Source organism: Ovis aries, chromosome 17 (assembly GCF_016772045.2).
Source record: "Ovis aries strain OAR_USU_Benz2616 breed Rambouillet chromosome 17, ARS-UI_Ramb_v3.0, whole genome shotgun sequence".
NCBI lineage: Eukaryota > Metazoa > Chordata > Mammalia > Artiodactyla > Bovidae > Ovis > Ovis aries.
The window spans coordinates 70848233-70876140 of NC_056070.1; the positions used below are offsets into that span (position 1 = coordinate 70848233).

Sequence of the window (27908 nt, forward strand, 5' to 3'; positions counted from 1 at the left end):
AAAAACCTGCTCTCCTCAGACATGGGCCTGTGCCCCAGCAGCCACTTCTGTGGTCTGTTTGATTTAAAACTGGTCTGAGCCCGACACGAAGGATTTGGTCCAGGAAATATTTTCAGATCTTCTTCATTCTACTCCCTCACCAACACTTTGCTTCTCACAACCACATTTTATATGAAAATCTGAAGTTGAGCAGAAGGCCCTGAATGCCAGAGGCGGGGCCTGGTGGACAGAGTCCATGACGGTCGGGTCAGAACCAGAGAGGCAGCGTCCAGCTGTGTCTGCCTCAGGACCCTCAGCTCCTCGGCTGTCCCTGGCTGAGCTGAGGCCCCGCCTGCCGCTCCTGCCTCTCCTGTGACCGCCTCTCAGGCTCCCCAGGGCTCCAGGCCTGCGGGGACTAGACCAGGACTCCTGCGTCACTGGGGGAGCCGGGGCAGCCCAGGGGCTTCCTGCTCAGGCTCTGCTGGACCTTCTGCTGCTGGCCCACCTTGAGCCCAGGTCATGTGGGGTGGGGAGGTGCCTTCTGGGCGTGGAGGCTCCTCTTTCCTTTCTGTCCTCAAAATCTTGCCAGCAGCACATTCCAATGAGATGGTCTCAAAGGAAACAGAAAGTGTCTCCCCATCACTGGGGACTAGGGTCTCTGTCTTAATCTGAGGGTCTGAGCTGGGGGATCTGCCTGAGCTTTTCTCAGCCCTGGGAGGCGCACACTGCCCTCTGCGCTCTCTCCTGCACAGGGAGCAGGTCCTGCTCTCAGCCTCCTCTGTCCCCTCACAGGCAGGGTGTCCAGGGCCCAGCCAGAGGGGACTCAGCCAGGGTCGGTCCACCTGCCCAGGACTCTGCCCACAGACAGCGAGCCGCACTCACCTGCACTGGAAAGCCCAGTACTGCTGGGCAGCAGCTTGGCTGCAGCAGCAACTGGGGGGTCCACAAAGCCCTGACCGCAGGAGCCACAACTGGCCCCCCGAGTCTCAGCGAGGCTCTCGGGCTCTGGGTCAGGCAGGGCACCCTGACCATCTCTGGGCTCCAGCCCGAGGACGAGGCTGATTGTTCTTGCTCAGCTGGGAGGGCAGCCCTGCCGCTCACGGGGGCTTCAGAGGGCCAGGAGGAAGTGACCCCGAGCCCTGAGCTCCTGGCCTCAGCCCCACGTGGGGTCGCAGAGCACCGCATGTCACCACGTGTGTGCCCGGCTGCTCCCTGTCAGTGCCCCTACACACACGTGCAGGGTCTGCACAGCAGGCGGGGCTGGACCGTGGGGCCACAGTTAACAGAAATGCACATTGTGGAATATGGTCGGTTTCCGTAGAGACAAGAGTCCCAGTGTGAGAGCATCCCTGTGCCCAGGGACGACCTAGAAAGGCCCCTCAGCCCACTCTCCTGGGGGCGCCATCTGCAGGCCTGCTGTCCAATGGTCTACTCTGCATGGGGCCTGGACATCTCAGGGGTTGGAGGAGAGGCCCGTGGCCAGCAGGGAAGGAATTTAGTAATTTTCCAGACATGAAAAGATGCAAGCATTAGGATCATGAAATCAGTCCTTGAAAATATCTAACTGCCTAGGGACCTGTTCCCCTGGTTTCCCTGGAGCACCGAGTGCCTCGCTGTCCACCCTGAACTGTCCTGCAGTGTGGAAGCTCAGCTGGTGCAGCGGCAGAGGCAGTCGGCACGTGTCCTGGCTGCTATTCAGTCCTTGGCAAATGCTCTTGGCAAGCGCCAGGTTGTATCTGACAATAATATTGTCTATTTTCCTGGTCTTTTTAAATTTGTAATTACTTTATTTATTTTTTACTTTGCTGGGTCTCCGTTGCTCTCCAGCTTTCTCTGGTGGCAGGAGCTCTAGCTACCCCTCATTCGGTTTGCAGGCTGTTCCTTGAGGTAGCTTGTCTTTTTGCCGAGCACAGGCTCCAGGTGACTGAGTTTCTGTAGTTGGGGCTCTGGGGCTTGGCTGTTCCACGAAATGTGGAATCTTCCCGGACCCGGTACTAAAGTCATGTCTCCTCCACTGGCAAGTAGAACCTTAAACACTGGACCACAGGGAAGACCTGGAAATTTCCCTTTTGTGTGTTTTGTGTGTGAGTTGTATGTACAGCACTTTAACTGCTTCCTCAAAGAACTACAAATTTTTCATGTTTTTCATGTTAAAAAATATGTATGCAGAAAATCTATTGCTGAAGTATGTTACATATGGTAAATAAAGATGCATTGTTTCTATTTGTGGAGTAATTTCATGATGAAATGTTCTATGTTTTTCTAAATATTTTAATCTGTTTTTACATTTTTTCTCTACTAGAGCCAATGCTGTACCTTTTTGGAAAAGTATGAATTTTATCCCCTTTCACTGCAAGCTTTTCCCCACACGTTACCGGCAGGGGGCGCTGTGGGACTGCCTTGGGAGTCCCTGCACAGCTGCTCAGGGAGCATCACTCACTGCAGGAGCCGGGCTGGGGGCGGGGCCTGAGCTCCCACGGGGACTCAGCCCTGTGTCCTCTCCGGCTGCAGAGCCCCCTGAGCAGGGACCTGTGTGGTTCAGCAGGGGCTTCCTCCCAGGGGCTCTCTAGAGGGGAAGCCTCTTCTACCTCTGAGTCTGGGTTGTGAGAGGAGCTCCAGGAGCAGGACTCAGGGAGGGACTGGGCGGGCCCTGGGTGGACCCTCATTTGCATGGCAGCCCCTCCTCTGGCAGAGGCTGAGGGAGAAAAGGAGGCCTGGGGCAGCCCAGCCCCACTGTGGGGACCAGGGTCTTGTGAGCACCGTGGCCTGGACTCCTCTCCTGCTGGTCTCCTCTCTCTCTGCACAGGTAGGGGCGGGCCCCGGGCACCGGGGCTCAGCCCCCAGCCTCATCAGCCCCTGGGGCGCAGACTCTGGGAACCTTTCCTGCAGCTCCTGCCCCATCTCCCCTGTGTCTGTGTCTGCAGGTTCCCTCTCCCAGCCTGTGCTGACTCAGCCGGCCTCCCTCTCTGCCTCTCCGGGAGCATCAGCCAGACTCACCTGCACCCTGAGCAGTGGGTACATTGTTGGTGAATATAGGATTTACTGATAGCAGTAGAAGCCAGGGACCCCTCTTCAGTACCTCCTGAGTTTCTTCTACTCAGAATCCAGTGAGCACCAGGACTCTGGGTTCCCAGCCGTGTCCCTGGATCCAAAGAAGCCTCGGCAAATGTAGGGTTCCTGCTCATCTCTGGGCCGCAGCCGGAGGAGGACACTGACTATTACCATGCTCTACAGCATGACGACACTAATGCTTACCCGGTGCTCCAGACCAGTGAGGAAGGGAAACAAAGACCTCCACTCACCCCTTCTCGTGGCTCAGATGAAGTCTAGCTCAGTGGGTGACTTCAATCGCCAGTTGTCAGACAAGCACCTGAGTTTTCTCAAAACAGCACATTTGATAATATTGTATCTTTGTCTTCACCTCAACTTTTAGATTGCTAATATTGTCTTATTCAGTGTAGGTTTCATTGTTCAAACGTTGGTTTGTTAAGAGATAAAACACCTCTCAGTGGAGACACTGGAGGAGCCCAGAAAAGGTGGGGTCAAGCCAGGCTCAGGTCAGGGTCGAGGGATCACTAGGACAGGCTTCTGTGTATTTCACTTGGGGTTTTGTGATATAAAAGCAAACATGCAGAAATTCATTATATTCTGTTGATGAGCAATGGGCCTCCAGTTTCTAAAAGAAAGTTAGTATCACCTGTAATATGATAAATAGAAAATGCTTAAAGATAACTGTGAGAAAAGCTGGAATTCTTTGGACTGAAAATTCAAATATGTTGTAAGACAAATATTTTTTAAAAAGGAAGAGAAAAATGATTTATTGCCCAGTTATTATTGTCCACACTTTCTCAGTATCTGAGATGTAAACCAAAAAGAAAAAAATAAAACTTAAGAAACACATACTAATATCTTTCAATTATTCATATTATTCTTTTATGTGGAGGTGTACTATTTAACTCAATATGTCCAAAAGGATTATAAAAATCAAAATGCTATTACTCTCTAATAAAATATTTTTGTATTAAATTCTTTTTTATCATAATTCATGCTTAAAACATATTGTGATGAATACTTTGGTATTGCAGAATGAACAATCGATTTAAATCATTTTTCAAATCAGGTACATTCTAGTCTTTGTTATTGCCAATTTAAAATGGGATGTAATTTAAAATGGCAAAAATAAATTTTTGTGACATATCACTGGGATTGTGGCCTAAAGTATGGATCAAACAGACCAAACTTAAAAGTTATCTTTGATGATAGATCACTGTGATTTTTGGTATTAAAGGAACTGGTGACTTATCTATATGAACAAGAAATAAAACTTCCTCCTACCCCCACCAAAACAAATACTCCTCCTTTTAGTTCAAAGCTAAATGCCACTAAGATAACAATCACTGAAAATAACATTGTCAAGCAACTATACGCCAACAAATTTTTTAAAACTACAACAATTATTCCCAAATTGTTCAAAATTTCCCAGCTAACACGGTCTTCACTTGCCACAAAGCATGAGGTAGGAAGTTCTACCAAAAAAGGTGGAAATTGTGAGAAAAGACACAGAGGATGAAACAGCCCTGGAACCATCCTCCTTTAGTCCCACATGACCTGATATTTCTGAGGAGGGGGAGGCGCTGGATTGGAGCTTGAACTCCAGCAAATGTGTTTTGCTCTGGGAAATCCTGGTGAGGCCCGCAGGACAGCTTGAGTCCTGGGTGCGGCCCAGACCCGGGGGGCAGGGCAGTGCGGGTGCAGTGGCTGGCTGGGGGCCGCTGGGGTGCCCTGAGCTCCACCTGCAGTGGGCACCTGGGGCCGCCTCACCCCCAGGAACACTTGTGTGACCTGAAACCTGTTGATGAGAATTAGGATTCAGCGACTCTAAACAGAAGAGGGCGCCAGCGTGGTCTCAGGGCTTCTGTCAGTATATCCAGGGCTTAACACGGAACCTGCACCCGTGAACCCTGAAAAGAAAATCTAAAGGCCACTCCTCACGTCCCACCAGCCACACAGAAACAGAGATTTTCTCCACAGCTGTTTTGTCCGTCCCAGAAAGAGGGTGAAGATGCCGGCAACAAACGGGGTGCTGACTGCCGGTCCTGTGTGTTTCTGTGGAGAGTGGCACACATGTAAGGGGGAGAGTCTTGTAATGGACCTTGGCTTCCCACGACTCTGTCAAGTCAGTATTAGAGATGAAAACATATAAGAAAATATTTTGAAATGAAGAATCAATACCTTTAGGGCTAGAGATTATACAGACAACTGCTCAGAATGAATGCAAGAGCATTTAGGATAACAAGAATTAGAAAGAGCATATAATGTTAAAGATTATATCCATGTATGAGTAGTTCAAAGTGTGTGATATTCTGGTGCCAGCTGACTAAAAGATAGTATACACTTTGACCACATGAGTCACGTGTTATCTCCTGAGAAGGTGGAGGGTGAGAGCAGAGGTCCAAGGTAGCGCCTTCAGCCATCACGAGGAGAGACGCTAGTTCCCACACCATGCCGGGGGGCCCTGCTGCCTTCTCAGTGTCGGGCTCTGCAGCAGTGACATGCCGCCTGTCCCCCAGGGTCCCCTGCTCAGTCTGCGCTACCTCCGCCGGGCCATCGTCTGCTTTGCCGTTCAGGTCCTCTTGTCCTGAAAGGGCAGCAGAGCTGGGGAGGTGATGCATCTGTGCACCAACAGGCCCCGCAGAAAACCCACACCCTGATGCCTGCTGGCCCCCAACCCTCAGAGCCACCATTGCTCCTCTGGCTCCAGACGTGGCCACTCAATTTCCTTGACGACTCTGGGCCCCTGTCCTAGGATGGAAGGCGAAGACCAGGAGAGTGAGTATGAAACGGGCACCTGGTCACAGGCGGTGCCACCAAGGTCACCTTCTCCTCTGTGTCCTGGGAGCTGGGAGCAGAGTAAGCCTGACTCCTGAAGGCAGCTTCTGACTCCCAAGCAGATACAGAAGGAAGGGTGGGATGTATTTCATTTAACTGAATAAGAAAGAGGAGACCAGGAGGATGGTAGAGTTGGATCAGGGAGCGTATTTAAGAGCAAAATGCCTATAACCCACTGGAGAAGCACCCTGAGTAGTGTTTGTGTGTGTGTGTGTGTGTGTGTGTGTGCGGAAGACACACTGATTCATTTCTAAAAAAAGCAAAGAATCTGACGGCCTGCGCAGCCAGGTAGCTACATGCATGGGGTCGTCATGGACGACCCTGACTTGATCATGATTTAAAGAAATTTGTGTCACAGATGCCCCCTGTATCCTGACCTCTGAGCAGCCAAGGGTGCTGTGGACAGACTTCCCTGAGGGTCTGAGGTGAGTCTTGAGGTGAGCCCCAGATGGCCATGAGGTCATGGAGCACACAGAAGGGGCGCCTGACCTGGCCTTAAGGAGGGGACAGTGCACAGAGCGGGGCCAGGAGCTGTTCCTGCGAGGTTCTGATCGGCAGGTCATAGGATGTGTGTCCGGGCCTGGACACCGGGGGGGGCTTGGGGGCTGTTTATGCGGATCTGGAGGGGTGAGAGTTGGGATCAGCCCAGGTTCAGGTCCCTGTGCTGGAGGGTGGCCAGTGGGTCCGCAGGGGCAGGGCCGTGGGGCTGAGCTCACCAGCTGTGACCTCCGACTGGTGGGCCCCCAGCAGCCCCGCCCCTGCCTACGCCCAGGTCACCCGCCAGCACAGGGACCTGACCCGGGGCCCAGGGAGGGTCAGGGAGCTGGGGTGGGGGGAGCGTGATTTGCATGAAAGGCCCCTCCCCCTCTCAGGGTATGAAGACGGGAAGGAGCGGTGTGGGGACGCTCGTGGGGTCACAGACGGCAGGACGCCCTGACCGTGTCCACCATGGCCTGGTCGCCTCTGCTCCTCACCCTGGTCGCTCTCTGCACAGGTGACTGGATGTGGGGACAGGGGAAGGGTCTTGGGAAGACACACAGGCCCTGCTGCCTCCTCTGTTGTCTGGACCCCCGAGTCACCATCTCTGTCTCTCCCCCTTCCAGGATCCTGGGCCCAGGCTGTGCTGACTCAGCCGTCCTCTGTGTCCAGGTCCCTGGGCCAGAGTGTCTCCATCACCTGCTCTGGAAGCAGCAGCAACATCGGGGGTGGTTATTATGTGGGCTGGTGCCAGCAGCTCCCAGGATCGGCCCCCAGAACCCTCATCTATCAAAACAGCAAACGACCGACAGGCGTCCCCGACCGATTCTCTGGCTCCAAGTCGGGCAGCACAGCCACCCTGACCATCAGCTCGCTCCAGGCTGAGGACGAGGCGGATTATTACTGTTCAGCTTATGACAGCAGCATCAGTGCTGGCACAGAGCTCCAGACCAGGGGGGAAGTGAGACAAAAGCCTCTCCTCCCCACAGTCATGGGCCTCCCGGGGCTGAACCATCCCCTGTCAAAGCAGCCAATATCTAACATTGTGGAGAAGGCAAGGTGGCGGGGCGGAGTTCAGTGCAATCAGGAGCTTACTTTACAAGAGGCTTTCTGCTAGTCACAAGCAGCTGATGTCCCCATGAAGGAATTTAGTGATTTTCTAGATTTGAAGAAATGCAAGCACTGGGATCATGAAATCAGTTCCTGAAAACATCTAACTACCTATAGACCTGTTCCACTGGTTTCCCTTGAGCACCGAGTGCCTCGCTCTCCTCCCTGGACTCCTTGCATGCAGTGTCGAAGGTCAGCAGGTACAGCTGCTCAGGCCGTTGGCACGTGCTCTAGTTGTTGTTCAGCTGTTGGCAAATGCTCTTGACAAGTGGCAGTTTGCAGTTGACAGTAATAGTCCCATTTTCCTGTTCTTTCTTAGAGCTTTATTACTTTATTTGTTTCTTTATGACTCCATGGGGTCTTCATGGCTCATGAGCTTTCTCGGGCAGCAGGGAGCTCTAGCTACTCTTCATTCGGTTTGCAGGCTTTTCATTGTGGTGGCTTCTCTTAATGCAGAGCACAGGTTCCAGGTGCCGGGCTTCGGTAGCTGGGGCTCTGTGGCTTAGCTGTCCCTCAAAATGCGGCATCTTTACGGACCGGGTACTGAAGCCACATCTCCTCCACTGGCAACCTTAGACATGGACCACGAGGGAAATTGTGCCAACACCCCTTTTATGTTTTGTGTAACAGTTGTAGGTACAACACTTTGCTTCATCAAAACCACAAAGTTTTCGTACTCTTCAGTATTATATATATATAAAGAGAGCATGTCTATGGGGAGCCTGGAATTGCTGAAGTTTGTTCCTATGAAGTATTGGACCTGTACAGCATTGGACCTTGCTTTTATCACAAGTTAGAACGTTAGGAATGTTAGGTCCACGAATCAAGGCAGATCGGAAGTGGTCAAACAGGAGAGGGCAAAAGTGAACGTCGACATTCTAGGAATCAGCGAATGGACTGGAATGGGTGAATTTAACTCAGACGACCATTATGTCTAATACTGTGGGCGGGAATCCCTTAGAAGAAATGGAGTAGCCATCCTAGTCAACAAAAGAGTCCAAAATGCAGGACTTGGATACATCAAAAGGACAGAATGATCTCTGTTTGTTTCCAAGGCAAACCATTCCATATCACTGTAATCCAAGTGCATACCCTGATCAGCAACGCTGAAGAAGCTGAAGTTGAACGGTTCTATGAAGACTTATAAGACCTTTTAGAACTAACACCTAAAAGAGATCTTCTTTTTAATTATAGGGGATTGGAATGCAAAAGTAGGAAGTCAAGAAACACCTGGAGTAACAGGCAGATTTGGCCTTGGAGTACAGAATGAAGCAGGGCAAAGGCTAACAGAGTTTTTCCAAGAGAACACACTGGTCATAGCAAACACTCTCTTCCAACAAGACAAGGGAAACCTCTACACATGGACATCACCAGAAGGTCAATACCAAAATCAGATTGATTATATTCTTTGCAGCTAAAGATGGAGAAGCTCTATACAGTCAGCAAAAACAAGACCGGGAGCTGACTGTGGCTCAGATCATGAACTCCTTATTGCCAAATTCAGACTTAAATTGAAGAAAGTAGAGAAAACCACTAGACCATTCAGGTATGACCTAAATCAAAACCCTTATGATTATACAGTGGAAGTGAGAAATAAATTTAAGGGACTAGATCTGATAGAGTGCCTGATGAACTATGGACAGAGGTTCGTGACATTGTGGAGGAGACAGGGATCAAGACCATCCCCAAGAAAAACAAATACAAAAAAGCAAAATGCCTGAGGAGGCCTTCCAAATAGCTGTGAAAAGAGGAGAAGTGAAAAGCAAAGGAGAGAAGGAAAGATATACCCATTTGAATGCAGAGTTCCAAAGAATAGCAAGGAGAGATAAGAAAGCCTTTGTCAGTGATCAGTGCAAAGAAGTAGAGGAAAACAATAGAATGGGAAAGTCTAGAGATCTCTTCAAGAAAATTAGAAATACCAAGGGAACATTTCAAGGAAAGATAGGCTCAATTAAGGACAGAAATGGTATGGACCTAACAGAAGCAGAAGATATTAAGAAGAGGTGGCAAGAATACACAGAAGAACTGTACAAAAAGACATTTTCATGACCCAGATAATCACGATGGTGTGATCACTCACCTAGAGCTAGACATCCTGGAATGTGAAGTCAAGTGGGCCTTAGAAAGCATCACTACAAACAAAGCTAGTGGAGGTGATGGAATTCCAGTGGAGCTGTTTCAAATCCTGAAAGATGATGCTGTGAAAGTGCTGCACTCGATATGCCAGCAAATTTGGAAAACTCAGCAGTGGCCACAGGACGGGAAAAGGTCAGTCTTCATTCCAATCCCAAAGAAAGGCAATGCCAAAGAATGCTCAAACTACCGCACAATTGCACTCATCTCACATGCTAGTAAAGTAATGCTCAAAATCCTCCAAGCCAGGTTTCAGCAATACATGAACTGTGAACTTCCGGATGTTCAAGCTGGTTTTAGAAAAGGCAGAGGAACTAGAGATGAAATTTCCAACATCCGCTGGATCATCGAAAAAGCCAGCGAGTTCCAGAAAAACATCTATTTCTGCTTGATTGACTATGCCAAAGCCTTTGACTGTGGGGATCACAATAAACTGTGGACAATTCTGAAAGAAGTTGAAATATCAGATCTCCTGACCTGCCTCTTAAGAAGTCTGTATGCAAGTCAGGAAGCCACAGTTAGAACCAGAGATGTAACAACAGACTGTTTCCAATGTGGGAAAGGAGTACGCAAGGCGGTATATTGTCACCCTGCTTGTTTAACTTCTATGCAGAGTACATCATGAGAAACGCTGGGCTTGATGAAGCACAAGCTGGAATCAAGATTGCTGGGAGAAATATCAATAACCTCAGATATGCAGATGACACCACTCATGTCAGAAGGTGAAGAATAACTAAAGAGCCTCTGGATGAAAGTGAAAGAGGAGAGTGAAAAGTTGGCTTAAAGCTCCACATTCAGAAAACAAAGATCATGGCATCTGGTCCCATCACTTCATGGCAAACAGATGGGGAAACAGTGGAAACAGTGGCTGACTCTTTTGGGAGGCTCCAAAATCACTGCAGATGGTGACTGCAGCCATGAAATTAAAAGATGCTTACTCCTTGGAAGGAAAGTTATGACCAACCTAGACAGCATATTGAAAAGCAGAGACATTATTCATTATTTCACCAACAAGGTCCATCCAGTTGAGGTTATGGTTTTGCAGTAGTCACGAATGGATATGAGAGTTAGAGTATAAAAAAGCTGAGCACCGAAGAACTGATGCTTTTGAACCGTGGTGTTGGAGAAGACTCTTGAGAGTCCCTTGAACTGCAAGGAGATCCAACCAGTCCATCCTAAAGGGGGTCAGTCCTGAATGTTCATTGAAAGAACTGATTTTGAAGCTGAAACTCCAATACTTTGGCCACATGATGCGAAGAGCTGACTCATTTGAAAAGACCGTGATGCTGGGAAAGATTGAGGACAGGAGGAGAAGGGGACGACAGAGGATGAGATGGTTGGATGGCATCACTGACTCGATGGAAATTAGTTTGGGTAAACTCTGGGAGCTGGTGATGTACAGGGAGGCCCGGCTGTGGTGCTCCACGGGGTTGCAAATACTTGGACGTGGCTGAGCGACTGAACTGAACTGAGCTGAACTGTTACATATTTCCAGTAAATAAGGATACATTGCCTTTTTGTGTAGTAATTCCATGATAAAATTTTCTATTTTTCTAAGTATTTTAATGTTTTTAAAAATTTTCTCTAGTAGAGCCAATGTTGTACCTTCTTATAAAGGTAGGAATTTCATCTCTTTTTCTGCAACATTTTCCACATGTTCCAGGCAGGGGGCGCTTTGGGACTGCCCTGGGGTCCCATCACAATTGCTCAGGAAGCACCACTCCACTCCAGGAGCTGGGCTGGGGCAGGGTCTGTGCTTCTGGGGGCAGTCAGCAGTGTGTCCTCTCTGCGTGCAGAGTGCCCTGAGCAGGTGCTTCCTCCCAGGGGATCAAAGTGGGTAGCCCCCACCTCTCCCTGAGTCTGACCTGTGAGTTGCTCTCCAGCACCAGGGCTCAAGGAGGGGCTGGGTAGGTCCTGGATGGACCCCATTTGCACAGCAGCCCCTCCTCTGGCAGAGGCAGGGGCAGAAAAGGCGGCCTGGGGCAGCCCAGCCCACTGTGGGGACCAGGGTCTTGTGAGCACCGTGGCCTGGACTCCTCTCCTGCTGGTGCTCCTCTCTCTCTGCACAGGTAGGGGCGGGCCCCGGGCACCAGGGCTCAGCCCCCAGCCTCATCAGCCCCTGGGGCGCAGACTCTGGGAACCTTTCCTGCAGCTCCTGCCCCATCTCCCCTGTGTCTGTGTCTGCGGGTTCCCTCTCCCAGCCCGTGCTGACTCAGCTGACCTCCCTCTCTGCGTCTCTGGGAGAATCAGCCAGACTCATCTGCACCCTGAGCAGTGGGTATTGTGTTGGCGCCTATGCCAACAGAAGTCAGGGGTCTCCTCAGTAACTCCTGAGGTTCTACTCAGACTCCAATAAGTATCAAGGCTCCAGGGTCCAGACGTTTTTCTGGATCTAAGGCTGCCTCATCCAGTGCAGGGATCCTGCTCACCTCGGGGCTGCAGCTGAGGACGAGGCTGGCCAATACTGTTCAGACCGTCACAGCAGCACTGATACTAACAAGGTGCTCCAAGCACACAAGGAAGTGAGACTAAAACCTCCCCTGTGCCCTCCCCGTGGGGCCATCCCTGCTGCTCTGTCTGGACCACGGTTAACTCTGATTAACCTCCTGCGGTCACTTCTGGGCTTCCCGAGAACAACAGATCTGACCTGTCATGTACTGTCCCTCTTCTCAGATCTGAGACTGACTGATGGTTCAGATACCTCAGCCCTCTCTGTTTACAGACAGAAACCCCTGCCCAGAGATAAAAATATCCCAGTGGAACTGTAATAAGTGGCAGAAAGAGGCTGGTTCCAGCCCTGCCTCACTCAGACACCAAAAAAAAAACCTTAAGAATGCAAATATCTTTGTAAGAGTTATACATCATCTGTTAAGAAATAAAGTTTCATAGGATACATGCTGTGTCATTGAATTAAAATGTTCTTAGTAAAAGGAGAGAACTCCCCCAAATAATGATGGAAACCCACGCCAGTATTCTTGCTTAGGGCCACCCATAGACGAGGAGCCCGGCGGGCTACAGTGCATCGGGTCCTGAAGAATCGGACACGACTCAGCGACCAAACAAGAAGGGTACCGCTGTCAATGCAAAATTAAAACAGAGCATATGATTTTCCTCAGAAACTTCATGCAGCTGTTTTAAGTGCTGACCTTAGATTTTCGGCAATCCATTTACACGTTTTGGTTCATTTAAAATCTCACAGTCACACATCCGCAGTGTAACACACACACGCAGTGCAGGGCAAAGTACAGTCAGCTGGCCTTTTCCGATCAAACAGTCCCTGAACTGTACCTTCTCAAACCCACTCTTTGATCCTAACAGCCATCACGTATCAGACTCCCTGGGAACAAAAGCCACTCAGAGCCCTTCAGAGTCTCAATAGAAACTGCCGGGAGCATCACCAGCCCTGCTCCCTGCAGCCGGTGCCCTGTGCCGGCAGGAGAGACGCCCAGGAGGTGTCCCTCATGAGACAGGACAGCGGCACGGGGTCCCATGTGTGGAGAGGCTCGTGCACAGGAAAGACCCAGGCATTTCGGTTCCAGGGCCTCTCCCGCACCCTCCTCCCCTGCACAGGGAAGAGCCCCGTCCTCGTCAGGGCTGAGGGGACACCCAGAGGAAGCAGGGCTCTGGCCATCAGGGAGGAGGCCCGAAGAGAAGGGACCCCTGTCCTGCACAGACTGGGACGGGCCTCCCTGGGAGCAGAACGGCCCTGATCAGATCCTGATCTGAGGCGAATTCGCGTCCCAGACGTCCCCTCACCCCTAATCCCTGAGCAGCCGGGAGAAAAGCGGACACACTCGACATGAAGGGTCTGAGGAGAGCCTACGGTTGGCCCTGAGGTCACAGGGACCCAGAAGGGGCGCCTGGCCTGAACCCGAGGCGGGGACAGCGCACAGAGCAGAGGGCAGGAGCCGGCCCTGAAGCGCTCTGCTGCCCGGCCGCAGGATGTGTGTCTGCGCCTGGACACCCAGGGGGCGCGCGGCGGCCGCTCCTGACCGTCGGGGCTGCGAGCCGGCCCGGGGCTGACTGCCTGGCGGCCTCTGCTCAGGGCGCCGAGCCGTGACCTCCCACCCACGGGCGGCCCACAGCCCCGGCCCTGCCCGGCCCTAGCTTCCCTCAGGCACAGGGACCTGACCGGGGCCCAGGGAGGCAGCAGAGAGCTGGGGTGGGGGGGCGTGATTTGCATGCGAGGCCCCGCCCCCTCTCCGGCTATGAAGAGGGGCAGGAGCGGTGTGCGGACGCTCTGCTCAGCTGTGGGGCCGCAGACGGCAGGACGCCGACATGTCCACCATGGCCTGGTCCCCTCTGCTCCTCACCCTGGTTGCTCTCTGCACAGGTGACTGGATGCGGGGACAGGGGATGGGGCCTGGGAAGACTCACAGACCCTGCTCCGTGCTCTCGTGTCTGGACCCCCGAGTCACCATCTCTGTCTCTCTCCCTTCCAGGATCCTGGGCCCAGGCTGTGCTGACTCAGCCGTCCTCCGTGTCCGGGTCCCTGGGCCAGAGGGTCTCCATCACCTGCTCTGGAAGCAGCAGCAACATCGGGCGTGGTTATGGTAGCTGGTACCAACAGGTCCCAGGATCAGCCCCCAAACTCCTCATCTATGGTGCAACCAGTCGAGCCTCGGGGGTCCCCGACCGATTCTCTGGCTCCAGGTCTGGGAACACAGCCACCCTGACCATCAGCTCGCTCCAGGCTGAGGACGAGGCGGATTATTACTGTGCCGCTTATGATAGTAGTAGCAGCAATGGCACAGTGCTCCAGGCCAGGGGGAAGCGAGACAAAACCTGCTCTCCCCCAAGTGACGGGCCTCCTGGGCTGAAGCATCTTCTGCCGATGCAGACACTTCTGTTGTTTCTTTGATTTAAAACGGAGGTCTGAGCCCCACACCAGGAACTTGGTCCTGGAAATCTGTTCAGATCATCTTAATTCTGCCCCCATCATCAAGGCTTTTCTACGGCAACCACATGGTGTTTGATTATCTAAGTGAAAGTGAAATCACTCAGTCGTGTCCGACTCTTTGTGACCCCATGGACTGTAGGAGCCACGAGGCTCCCCCATCCATGGGATTCTCCAGGCAAGAATACTGGAGTGGGTTGCCATTGATTATCTAAAACTGCGCACAAAGTCCTGAATGCCCGAGGCCCTGGGGTCAGAGTCCATGATGGTTCAGGTCAGAAGCAGAGAAACAGTGGAGCTGGGTCTGATTCAGGAGGCATCACTGTCCAGTACGTGTCCTGGTCCCAACAGCCCTCGTCCTCTCCGATGCTAGTGGTGGACCCGTGGGGATCCCTGCTCCGTTTCTTGGTCTCAAGGCTGCAGTTGGGGCTCCATGGCCATCGGTGGGCTGAGCTGAGGCCCAGGCTGCTGCTCCTGCCTTTCCTGTGACAGCCTCTCAGGCTCCCCCAGAGCTCCAGGCCTGCGGGAACTAGACCAGGACTCCTTTCCCTCTGGGGAGATGGGGCTGTGCAGCGGCTTCCTGCTCAGGCTTTGGCTGGACCTGCTGCTGCTGCTGCCCCACCCTGGGTCCAGGACATCGGGGGGTCTGCCTGTGCATGGAGGCTCCTCCTCTCCCCTCTGTCCTCAAAGTCCCTCCAGCAGCCTGTTCCCAGGACAGGGTCTCGAAGGAAAGAGAAAATCTGTCTCCCGTCACTGGGGACATACGGTCCGACTGTTCTATTCTCAGGGTCCGAGGTGGGGGATCCGTCTGAGGGCATTTCAGACCTGGGTAGCCCCACTCTCCCCCTCACTGCTCTCTCCTGCACAGGGAGCAGGTCTTGCTCTCTGCTTTCTCTGTCCTCTCAAGGCATCCGGGGAAACGTCAGGGTGGACTCAGTCAGGGTCAGTGACTCTGTCCATGGACACTGAGCCACACTCACCCGCACTGGGACGAGCAAGAGTGTAGGCACCAAGGGGGCAGCTTGGCTGCAGCAACAACTGGGCAGGGTCCACAGACCCCTGACTACAGGAGTCACGACCAGCCCGCGGGGGTCTCAGAGAGGCTCTAGGGCACTTAGCGCCAAGGACGAAGCTGATTGTTCTCACTCAGGTGGGAGGGCAGTCCAGCGGCAAACTGGGGCTACAGGCCAGGGGGAAGACAGCCCCGAGCCCTGAGCTCCTGGCCCCACCCCCACGTGGGGTCGCAGAGCACCACATGTCACCAGGTATGTGTCCTGCTGCTCCCCGTCAGTGGCCTGACACACACACGTGCAGGGTCCGCACAGTAGGTGGGGCTGGACTGTGGGGTCACAGCTAACAGAGATGCGCATTGTGGAATATGGTCGGTTTCCACGGAAACAAGAGTCCCAGTGTGAGAGCATCCCTGTGCCCAGGGAGGACCTAGAAAGGCCCTCAGCCCACTCTCCTGGGGGTGCCATCTGCAAGCCTGCTGTCCAATGGGCAGTCTGCTGGGGGCTGGGACATCCCAGGAGATAGAGGAAGGGCCTGTGGCCTGCAGAGAAGGAGTGTAGTGATTTTCTAGATATGAAGAGATGCAAGCATTGGGATCATGAAATTCGTTCCTGAAAATATCTAACTGCCTAGAGACCTGTTCCACTGGCTTCCCTGGAGCACCGAGTGCCTCGCTCTCCACCCTGAACTCCTTTCATGCAGGGGCGAAGCGTAGCAAGCGCAGCTGCAGAGGCAGCTGGCAAAGGCCCTAGTTGTTGTTTTTCAGGAATTAGCAAATACGGGTTTGTAGAAAGTGCCAGCTTGTAGTTGACAATAATATTGTCTGTTTTCTCCTTATTTAAAATGTAATGTATTTGTGTATTAATGACTGGGCTGGGTCTTCATTGCTCCCCAGCTTTCTCCGGTGGCAGGGAGCTGTAGCTGCTCTTCATTCGGTATGCAGCCTTTCATTGAGGTGGCTCCTTTTGATGCAGAGCACAGGCTCCAGGTGAGCAACCGTCCGTAGTTGGGGCTCTGGGGCTTAGTTGTTCTGAGAATTGTGGAATCTTCCTGGACCAGGTACTGAACCCATATCTCCTCCATTGGCAAGTAGAACCGTAAACAATGGACCGCAAGGGAAGCCCTGTAAATTGCCCTTTTATCTGTTTTATGTATGAGTTGTATGTATGACACTTAAACTACTTCCTCAAAGAACCACAAAATTTTTCATGTTTTTCAATGTTACAAAAAATGTATACAAAAAAATCAGTGGGAAGCAAGTAATTGCTGAAGTATGTCACATATGGTAAATAAGGATACATTGTGTCTTGTTGAGGTCCTTTAATGGACCAGAACCTGGTGGTCCGGAATCAACATTAAGAAAGTAAGAGAGAGAGAGAAATAAGCGGATATTCCTTGGTTTAAGCAGCAAACCAATAAAGCCCTTGATACAGGGCTTGCGTCGCTCATGAAGGCACCGGGCGTCCTCTCGAGGGGGTGAAGGCACAGTGCACCTTCTCGAGAGGGTCTTAGGAGCCCAGGCAGGAGAGTGAGCACAACAGGTTTCTATACTCCGGAGAATTAGAGAGAGACTCGGGGACCCAAGCTCTGATGGAGCAAAGGTGTTTTATTTAACATAGTGTGGGTCTATATACTGTCTTACAAGGTAGCTTTGTTCAGCAAAGATAAAGATCAAAAGTCCAGACTTACAAATTATCAAGGAAACATAAGGCAATCCATACCAAAGAGAGAGGGTTATAAATAATCACTTTTACCGTATGGTTCATAAAAAGGAAGAGGGTCGTAAATAGTTACTTACCACCATACGGAAAAACTAACGAAGGAAATGCATGCAGTCCTCAGCCCCGGGAGCGTTTGCCACCCCTCTTAATTCCTGAATATTCAGGAATTAATAAGGAACAGAGGATTCAGGACAGATCCAAAACAGCACACAGGAAGCCTCCTGTTAAATGCTTCCTTACAGTGTCTTTTTGTGGAGTAATTCCATGGTAAAATGTTATTTTTTTCTAAGCATTTCAGCCTGCTTTTGAATATTTCTCTACAAGAGCCAGTGCTATTCTTGTTCAGAAAAGTATGAATTTCACCCCCCTTTTCTGCAAGCTTTTTCTCACATGTAACCAGTAGGGGGGCACTGGGAGTGCCCTGGGGTCCCTGCACAGCTGCTCAGGGAGCACCACTCACTCCAGGAGCTGGCCTAGGGGCCTGTGCTCCTGAGGGAACTCAGTGGTGCCTCCTCTCTGGCTGCAGAGCCCCCTGAGCAGAGACCTGTGTGGTCTCAGCAGGGGCTTCCTCCTGGGGGCTCCCTAGTCTGAGCCGTGACCTGAGCTCCACCACCAGGGTTCAAGGAGGGGGAGGGTGGGCCCTGAGAGGACCCCTATTTGCATGGCAGCCCCTCCTCTGGCAGAGGCTGGGGGAGAACAGGAGGCCTGGGGCAGCCCAGCCCACTGTGGGGACCAGGAAGCTGTGAGCACCATGGCCTGGACTCCTCTCCTGCTCGTGCTCCTCTCTCTGCACAGGAAGGCACGGGCCCCGGGCACCAGGGCTCAGCCCCCAGCCTCATCAGCCCCTGGGGCGCAGACTCTGGGACTCTTCCCTGCAGCTCCTGCCCCGTCTCCCCTGTGTCTGTGTCTGCAGGTTCCCTCTTCCAGCCTGTGCTGACTCAGCCGGCCTCCCTCTCTGCCTCTCCGGGAGCATCAGCCAGACTCTCCTGCACCCTGAGCAGCGGCTACAGTGTTGGTGATTTCTCCTTATCTTGGTTCCAGCAGAAGCCAGGAAGCCCTCCATGGTATGTCGTGAGGGTCAAGTCAGACTCCGATAAGAACCAAAGTTCTGGAGTCCCCAACCGCTTCTCTGGATCCAAAGATGCCTCAGCCAACGCAGGGCTCCTGCTCATCTCTGGGCTGCAGCCCGAGGACGAGGCCGACTATCACTGTGCTGTGTGGCCTGGCGACACTAATGCCCACACGGTGCCCCAGAGCAGTGAGGAAGCGAGACAGAAACCTCCTCCACTCACCCCTGCTCGTGGCTCGGATGAAGTCGAGCTCGGGGTGACTTCCAATTGTCAGATATTTGGCAAGCACCTGATTTTCCTCAAACCAGCAGATTTTATAATGTATCTTTTGCTTCAATTCAGCTTTTAGATTGCTAAGATACTCTTACTCAATGCAGGTTTTCTTGGGCAAATGTAGCTTGTTCAAAGATAAAAACCTTTCAGTGGAGACCATGGTGGAGCCCAGAAGCGGTGGTTTCAGGCCAGGCCCAGCTCAGGGTCAAGGGCTCAATAAGACAGGCCTCTGTGAGTGTTTCACTCGGCATTTTGTGATATAAAAGTCAACATGCAGGAATGAATCGTATTTTGTAGTTCAGTAATGAATCATCATGAGAAACGCTGGGCTGGATGGAGCAGAAGCTGGAATCAAGATTGCTGGGAGAAATATCAATAACCTCAGACATGCAGACGACACCACCCTTATGGCAGAAAGTGAAGAAAAACTAAAGAGCATCTTGATGAAAGTGAAAGAGGAGAGTGAAAACGGTGGCTTAAAGCTCAACATTCAGAAAACGAAGATCATGGCATTCGGCCCCATCACTTCATGGCAAATGGGTGGAGAAAGAGTGGAAACAGTGGCAAACTTTATTTTGGGGGTTCCAAAATCACTTCAGATGGCAACTGCAGCCATCAAATTAAAAGACGTCTACTCCTTTGAAGAAAAGGTATGATCAACCTAGACAACATATTAAAAAGCAGAGACATTGCTTTGCCAACAAAGGTCTACCTAGTCAAGGCTATGGTTTTTCCAGTAGTCATGTATGGATGTGAGAGTTGAAGAATGAGTGCTGAAGAATTGATGCTTTTGAGCTGTGGTGTTGAAGAAGACCCTTGAGAGTCCCTTGGACAGCAAGGAGGTCCATCCTAAAGGAGATCAGTCCTGAATATTCATTGGAAGGACTTATGTTGAAGCTGAAACTCCAGTCCTTTGGCCACCTGATGCAAAAAGCAGACTCATTTGAAAAGATCCTGATACTGGGAAGGATTGCAGGCAGGAGGAGAAAGGGATGACAGAGGATGAGATGGCTGGATGGTGCCGGAGTCCAGCTCCAGCAGCCAGGGATTCAACCTGAAGGGATGGGCAGTGTCGGCGAGAGAAACTGAGGCAGCCTCTCATTGTTCTTGGACTGCCTGTTTATTTCAAGCTTATGATTCTCTTCTATATTTTTACAAAAAGCATAGGTCAGAGGTTTGATATGTTTAGATCCCATTGACCCTGATTTATTTTTCTCCAAAAATCATTGTTGCCCCTCAAAAGGAGTTCCTCAGCGATTCTCTCATCTACTTTTTCTCATGTGTCCTTGTGAATACGCTGTAACTCATGCTAATGTCTGGGCTGCATACCACATTCCTCAGTGTAGTTCTTATCTTTCTAAGTCCTGTTTGCCCCTAGTATCCTAAGCTCACTGTTTCTTAGAAAGGGCTTCTAGCTAATAATATCTCTAATGTCCCTAATTTTTATAAGCTATAGGAGAATATTGTAACATCACAGCAATCCTTAAATCTTTAGCTTCTAACTATTTTAATTATTCCTAAGCCCTAAATTCAGCAAACTCCTTTGCCATAAACACTTTTCTCACACATAGGCTTCCGATAGGAATCCCTCTCAAGCTGTGGCCTCTGTGCTCACCCTGGAACACTCTCTTGTAAAAGTCCTTGAACAAATGTCAGTGATTAACTTCATGAATTATTCTTTGAGCACAGCTGCAGAAGGCTTTATGCCTTCTCTTGCTCCTCTCAACAATAAGCACCTTAATATTCTCTTCAGTCAACTCAGCCAAGGAAAGGAAAACACAAGTCAGAATCACGAAGCCTAACTCCTTGATTCCGGGCCGGTGCCTATGGAACAAAGGGAAGGGGTTTAGGGCCATGCCTCTATTTTGTCAGTAATGCCTAACTCGGCTCCCAACAGGATGGCACCACTGACCCAAGGGGCATGAGTTTGAGTATGGTCTGCGAGTTGGTGGTGGACAGAGAGGCCTGGCGTGCTGCAGTCCATGAGGCTGCAAAGAGTCAGACATGACTGAGTGTCTGAACGGAACTGAATAAATCTCCAGTTTCTAAAAATAAAACCACTAACATGTATGATACAATCAATATAAAACACTTAAAGAAATTAAAGACACAGTGAATAGATACTCCAGGTTTGTAGTTCAAAACAGAGTGTCACTAAGATAACAGTCATTGAAAATATCACAGCCTTGTAAAGCAGCTTGTTGTACAGTCACAAAGTCATGTGTCACTCTTTGTGAACCCATGAACTGTAGCACGCAAGGCTTTCTGTCCCTCACCATCTCCTGGTATTTGCCCAAGTCCAAGTCCAGTGAATCAGTGATGCCATCCAACCATCTCCTCCTCTGTCATCCCCTTCTCCTGCCCTCTATCTTTCCCAGCATCAAGGTTTTTCCCAAGGAGTCGGCTGTTCAGCATTGCAGCCTCAGCTTTATCATTGTCCTTCCATGAGTATTCAGGGTTGATTTTCTTAAAGATTGACTGGTTTGCTCTCCTTGCTGTCCAAGGGACTCTCAAGACTCTCCTCCAACACCACAGTATCATTGTAAAGCAACTATACTGCAATAAAAGATAACAATCATTCCCAAATGGATCACAAATCTCCCTGCAAACACGGTCTTTACCTGCCATGAAGCACAAGGTAGGAAGTTTTAGCAAAGAAATGGAAACTGTGAGGAAAGACATAGAGGATAAAACAGCCCTGGAACCAGTTTCCTCTAGTCCCAGATGAGCTGATATGTCTGAGGAAGGGAAGGTGCAGCAGGGGTCCTTGAACTCCAGGAATACAGGAGTCCTGAGGTTCCCCTGCGGTGGGCACCTGGGGTCACCTCTCCACCAGGAGCGCCTTTGTGACCCACAACCTGCTGGTGAGAATTATGACCCGGGTGCTCTAACAGAAGAGGGTGTCAGCGTGATTTCAGGGCTCCTGAAATTCAGGGTGGTATCTCCAAGGCTTTGAAAATGGAACCTACATCTGTGAACTCTGAATACAAAATACAAAGGCCACCCCCCACCACAGACCCCTCACCAATCACACACGCACTCACAGATTTTCCCCACAGCTGCCCTGGCTGGTCCCAGAAAGTGAAGGTGCCCTGAAACATGGAGGGTGCTGACAGCCAGATCCAGCGGGGATATGTGGAGTCACGGATGCACTGGGTGGGGGAGTGTTCTTCCCAGACCTTCACTTCCATGTAAGTTTTCAAACCAATAATAAAAGTCAAAAGTTATGTGAAATTATTTTGATATGAAGAATTAATATGAGAATTACTGTGCTGTAAATTACTGAGAATGAATACAAAAATATTCAAGTCCACATTATTAAAAATACTATAGAATTTTAAAATGATACAAACCAAAATCACTGCAGATGGTGATTGCAGCATGATTTAAAAGACGCTTACTCCTTGGAAGGAAAGTTGTGACCAACCTAGATAGCATGTTCAAAAGCAGAGACATTACTTTGCCAACAAAGGTCCGTCTAAGTCAAGGCTATGGTTTTTCCAGTGGTCATGTATGGATGTGAGAGTTGGACTGTGAAGAAAGCTGAGTGCCGAAGAACTGATGCTTTTGAAGTGTGGTGTTGGAGAAGACTCTTGAGAGTCCCTTGGACTGCAACGAGATCCAACCAGTCCATCCTAAAGGAGACCAGTCCTGGGTGTTCATTGGAAGGACTGGTGCTGAAGCTGAAACTCCAATACTTTGGCCACCTCATGTGAAGAGTTGACTCATTGGAAAAGACCCTGATGCTGGGAGGGATTAGGGGCAGGAGGAGAAGGGGACGACAGGGGAGGAGATGGCTGGATGGCATCACCGACTCAATGGACTTGAGTTTGGGTAGACTCTGGGAGTTGGTGATGGACAGGGAGGACTTGCGCGCTGTGATTCATGGGGTCACGAAGAGTCAGACACAACTGAGTGACTGAACTGAACTGAAAAGCAGTTCAAAGTGTTTCTGAATCTGTTTCCAGTCATAAAATTAAAAGCATAAACTTTGACCATATTTGTATGATAACAATAAACTTTCAGTAGAAATACAAAAGAAAACTTGAACAGGAGTGAAACAGTTTCTTCCAGGAAAACACTCAGCAGCCGGGCTGTGGGTCCCTGCATTGTTTACAGTGTGGCTTCCTTACACCTGCTTCCCTTGAGAAGCTGGAGGGGGTGTGAGCAGTGGGGACGGGGCGGAGCCCTTAGATGTCAGAGGGAAAGATGCTGGATCCTGACACCACTCAAGGGTCGCTGTGCCTGCTCGGAGTCAGGCTCTGCAGCAGTGACATGCCACCTGCCCCCTCCCCGCTGAGCACAGAGTCCGGAGCACAGTCTGGACTGTCTCAGCCGGGCCCACTGTCCAGCCCAGTGCTCAGGTCCTCTAGTCCCAGAAAGAGCGGCAGAGCTGGCGGTGTGAGGTGTCCGGGAACCAACAGGTCCCAGCCAGAGACCCCAAACCATGATGCCTGCGGGCCCCCAGTCCTCAGGAGCCGCGACTGGTCCTTTGGCTCCAGCCGCAGTCACTCAGGTTCCTTGACCACTGGGGGCTCCTATCCTTGGATGAAAGAGGAGGAGGACGGCGGTGATGGTGATCTGGGCACCTGGACACAGGTGGTGCCACCACAGTCACCTTGCCTTCTCTGTCCCGGGAGTTGGGAGCAGAGTTAGCCTCACTCAGAAAGGCGGCTTCTGCTTCCCAAGCCAACAGGGAGTGAACACGTGGCAAGTGCTTTGTTTAACTTAGGTAGGAAAGACGAGACCAGGAACCAGTACAGTGGGGTCACGGAGCATATTTCAAAACAAAATGCTTATTCTCCACTGGGAAAGGACCTCGAAGCAAGCTGTGTGTGCTTGTGTGCGTGTGTAAGGCACTGCTTCATTTCTAATGAAGGAGAAAGTGCTCGCCTCCTGCACAGTCGGGAGGCTGCATCCTCGGGGTCGCCACTGTCCTGACCTGAGCCTGACTTAAAGGAATACGTGTCCCCGACGCCCCCTCAGTCCTGACCCCTGAGCTGCCAAGCGCGCCATGTACAGACTGACCCTGAGGGTCGGAGGGGAGCCCACAGACGGCCCTGAGGTCACAGGGGACACAGAACGGGCTCCCGGCCTGAAGGCAAGAAGGAGACAGAGGACAGAGCAGGTCAGGGGCTTCCCTGAGGGGGCTGGTTCCCAGGTCACAGGATGTGTGTCTGGGCCTGGACCCCAGGGGGCGCTCGGGGGCCGATCGTGAGGTGGTTAAGAGGATGCGAGCTGGGACCCTGGTGCTGCCTGGTGGCCTCTGCCGGTGGCTCCCAGCTGTGACCTCCCACCCCAGGGCCACATACAGCCCCGCCCCAGCCCACCCACTGGCCACCCTCAGGCACAGGGGCCTGAGCCAGTGCCCAGGGACGGATGGGTGGGACTCATTTGAATGAATGGACCCTCCCTCTGAGGGCATGAAGAGGGGAAGGAGCGGTGTGGGGACGCTCTGCTCAGCTGTGGGGCCAGAGATGGCAGGACGCCCTGACCGTGTCCACCATGGCCGGGTCCCCTCTGCTCCTCAACCTGGGCGCTCTCTGCACAGGTGACTGGATGGGAGAACAGAGGAGGGCCCCTGGGAAGATTCACAGGCCCTGCTCCCTGCACTCGTGTCTGGACGCCCGAGTCACCATCTCTGTCTCTCCGCCTCCCAGGATCCTGGGCCCAGGCTGGGCTGACTCAGCTGCCCTCCTTTTCCGGGATATTGGGCCAGAGGGTCACCATCTCTTGTACCGGAAGCAGCAACATAACCGGGGGTTATTATGTGAGCTGGTTCCAACAGCTCCCAGGATCGGCCCCCAGATTCCTGACCTATGGAAATGGCTAAAGATCCTCAGGGGTCCCGGATCGGTTCTCTGGCTCCAAGTCTGGCAGCTCAGCCTCTCTGACCACCTCAGTTCATGCTGAGGACGACGCTGATTATTGCTGTTTCTCATGGGCTGACGGCTTGGAAGTTTGCACAGTGCTTCAGGCCAGAGCAAAAGGAGACAAAGGCCTGCATCCCCCACAGCCACGGGGCGCCCCGGGCGAGGCGTCTACCCCTCCCTTCCTGGAGGCCCTGAGGCCACGGAACCCAGCAGAATAGGTGTCCCCTGAGTGCAGCCCAGCTGTCCCCTCAGCCCGACTCCCCTCCTGAGGGCAGCGGCACACAGGGGGTGGGCACACGCCCCTGGATGACAGAGCTGCTCACACAGGCGCCCCTGGATCCCAGGTCGGAGTCGGCAGCACAGAGCAGGGGGTCAGTGCCGCCCTTGCTGGGTCCCTGGGCAGCGAACGCACATCCCTGAGCTTCCGCCACAGAAGCATCTCCTGTTAAAGGAAAAGGAAATGGAACCCAGAGTTTCTTCAAACAATTTCCACACAGTCCAGGATCCAGTAAAAACTGACACTTATATGAAGAACCAGGAAACTAAATACTGAAGGGAAGTGAGACGGCATAGACATCAACGGTGAGGTGCCTGAGATGAAGTCAGGTGACAGATGTTTTTAGGGACAGACATCAGATCTATTTGATTAACAAATATAAACACTCTTGGGTCCAAAGGAAAAGGAGATAAATGTACGGGGAAAAAAAAAAAAGAATCATGAGAACAAGATAGTCTGAATTATGAGAACAAGAATAACCTGAAAATACGATAGGTGAGAATAAAGAAGTTCTGTGTATGCTATCAAAGACATGTAACATTTATTATTTGATTCATTTATTTGTTCATTGATAAGGTATTTGGTGACAGGGGAAAAGGCAGCCCCTCCTTCCTCAAAGGCTTCCCAGGAGTCATGAGGGGTAAAGAACCGCCTACCAGTGCAAAAGGCATAAGAGATGTGGGTTCTGTCCCTGGGTGGGAAGATCCTCTGGAGCAGGAAACAGCAGCCCACTTCAGTGTTCTTGTCTAGAGAATCCCATGGATAGACAGGCCTGGTGGGCTAGAGTCCACAAGGTCGCAAAAGAGTCAGACAGGATTGAGAACCAAGCAGCTGAGCAGCACCTTGCTCACAATCTCACCACTGTGAACGTTCCCCGAGCGCGTCACGAGGAGGCGATGTCTACCGCTCAGAGTTGGCAAAACATCAACATACCCGCATGGTCCACTGAGCTGGCCCTGCCCCCGGGCTCAGCGGCCTGACTTGGACGGGACAGCAGGTGCTTCCTCTCAGGGGACAGACTCAGAGCCGCGGCCCCCAGGCCTCCTCCTGGGACTGAAGCTGCACCTGGGGCCGAGCACCCAGAATTGGAGGGTGAAGGGGTCAGGGGGTCATCAGTCCCCACCCTCTTCCCAGAAAGAGAGGAAGGGAGGAGCCCCCAGAGCCCACCCCGTGCACCCCTCCAGCTCTCCTCATCTCTGCTCAGAGCCCGCCCTCCTGCTCCCCTCACTCACGACTCTCCTCCCAGTCCTGGCCTCTCTCTTTCTACAGTCCTCCCGTGACCGTGTAGGTCTGTAGACCATGATCTCCATGGTCAAGAGCCAGCTCCCTTTGTCGGAAGATCATGGCCGTGTCTCCAGATCTTCCTGAAACACTCACTTCCTCGGCCCCTCCTTGAGCCTGTCTAACCCTTCCTTCCCAAGAAGCCTCAGATCCCTGGCACTCAGCTGTTGCCGGGGACCAGCGTGAGGAGCTCCGCCCATGCCAAAGGTCATGAGGAAGGAGGCTTGGCATACGCAAAGGCGTGATCAAGCCTCAGGAAACCCCCTGTTCCCGAGCATCTAACCCCAAAACCAGAGTCTGTTTTATGCTCTCACCTACACCTCTGACTTTACAGGGGGCTCTCCCCCATAACCGTTTCTCTCAGAGAAGAAGTAAACGTGCAGCTCCAAGGCAATAAAAATTCCTGGGCGTGACAAGAGTGTTTCAGCTTACGGACTCCTCTGAAGTTTATCTAGCCCGCCTGTATAGGTTCGTCCGGCCACATGTGATTGTTTACAGCCTCCCAACCTGAGAGGCACGAGATGTTTTAGGCTTACTAAAGGCAAAATCTTTTGGGGAGTTGGAAATTATTAGTATAGTGTGTTGGTTAGGAATTATATTGGTGAAGGGTTCTTCATTTGTTGTGCCAATAATTGCTGCTAATTCCCTGCTCTGGGTGGGACAAGGATGTCTCAGGTCAAACCTCTCTGCTGACAGACTAGCTTGTGTGACAGGATTATCCATACTCCTGCCACATGATTGTTTACTACCTCTCAACCATAAACAGCACAGAGAGTTTTGGAGTATTTTGAGAGTCTTAATTAGCATAGGGCTTTTTCTTTTTGTTGAGTCAATGATTGCCGCCAGGCCTCCATATCCTTAGGCACTTGGGAATATATTAATCAATGTATTTGGACTATAGAAAAGGAAATATAGTAGTTTGATGTTAGCAATACTAGACTTTTTGAGTTAATGGATTTTCTCTTTTGTAATAGATCACTGTGCTTTGTTATAAATCACTGTGTCCTTGCTATGCAAAAATGTAACTTTATCACTATCTTAAGACTAAATAGATCTTAAGGGGAGCATTGGTGAAAGGATTTTCATTTGTTGGGCTGATGTTTGCTGCTAAATCTCCATGTTCCCTACCCTTATAATGAATATAACTAACATATAGAAGAAATCAGTATTAACCTTTAAGCATATAGGAGAAATAAGTACTAACCTTTAAGACTAATCATGTTAACCTTGGGTTAAATAAATTCCTTTCTTGATTGTAACTCACTACACCCTCACCCTATAGGAATGCAACTTTATTTGGAGGGTAATTCCTGGTTTAAGAAAAAAACACCCTTGGAAGAAATAAGTTTTTGGTTATCAGAAAGAAAGGATCATAAAATGTCAGCAGGTTTCACTCATGGCCAGAAGATGATGTACCTTTTTTTTATACATTTATGTGAAGCACCTGATTTTGATAAAGGTCAGGACTGCTGACCCCCGCGTGACTCTGTATTCATCCCTATGTGTAACAAAAGGTATATAAGCAAACCCAAAAATAAAGAAATCGGATCAGTTTCCGGAAAGACTGATTCCCCCGTGTCGCTTCTCTTTTACTCCCGTTTTTCTGGCTGAATTCCCATCTGGAGCATGGATGCTATTCCACGTAATCCAAGTTATTCAGCCTCTTTTTCTCCACTAATCTTCCTACTATACTATCCATTTCTAATCTCTCTATATCTGTGATTAAATATGTATTTTTCCAAAGACGCCGACTCCGTCCCCACCTTCGAATCACCCTGGATCCACCGGGGCTGGACCCCGGCAACCTGTGACCCCAGGTCGTCCCCTCCCTCTTCCTCCCCAGGATCCCCTCATTTCCCAGGGGATCCATGAACCCTTCTAGTAGCTGATTTATCCCCTGAAACCTCACACTCTGTC

The 27908-nt window shown here is 51.1% G+C and overlaps 1 protein-coding gene and 1 gene segment (V, D, J or C); both read left to right on the forward strand.

Annotated features, from left to right (window-relative positions):
• LOC114108841 (immunoglobulin lambda-1 light chain) overlaps positions 1 to 27908 on the forward strand; it is a 469312-nt gene that overhangs the window by 97476 nt on the left and 343928 nt on the right. For 5 of the 10 annotated variants that reach the window (XM_060401339.1, XM_060401342.1, XM_060401337.1 and 2 more), the window contains exon 1: positions 13826 to 13921. The exons of 2 other annotated variants lie outside the window; for them this stretch is intronic. In XM_060401339.1, the coding sequence (XP_060257322.1) occupies positions 13867 to 13921 (55 nt within the window). In that variant the 5' untranslated portion in view covers positions 13826 to 13866. Of the gene's footprint in view, positions 1 to 6772; positions 6863 to 6971; positions 7279 to 13825; positions 13922 to 14030; positions 14335 to 27908 lie in introns of those variants that run through there. 3 more of the 10 variants (XM_060401343.1, XM_042234113.2, XM_060401345.1) reach the window with 3 other exon arrangements.
• LOC132658070 (immunoglobulin lambda variable 5-39-like) lies at positions 17940 to 18636 on the forward strand. The segment is given in 2 exon segments: positions 17940 to 18011; positions 18128 to 18636. Coding segments are annotated over 2 exon segments (552 nt in total).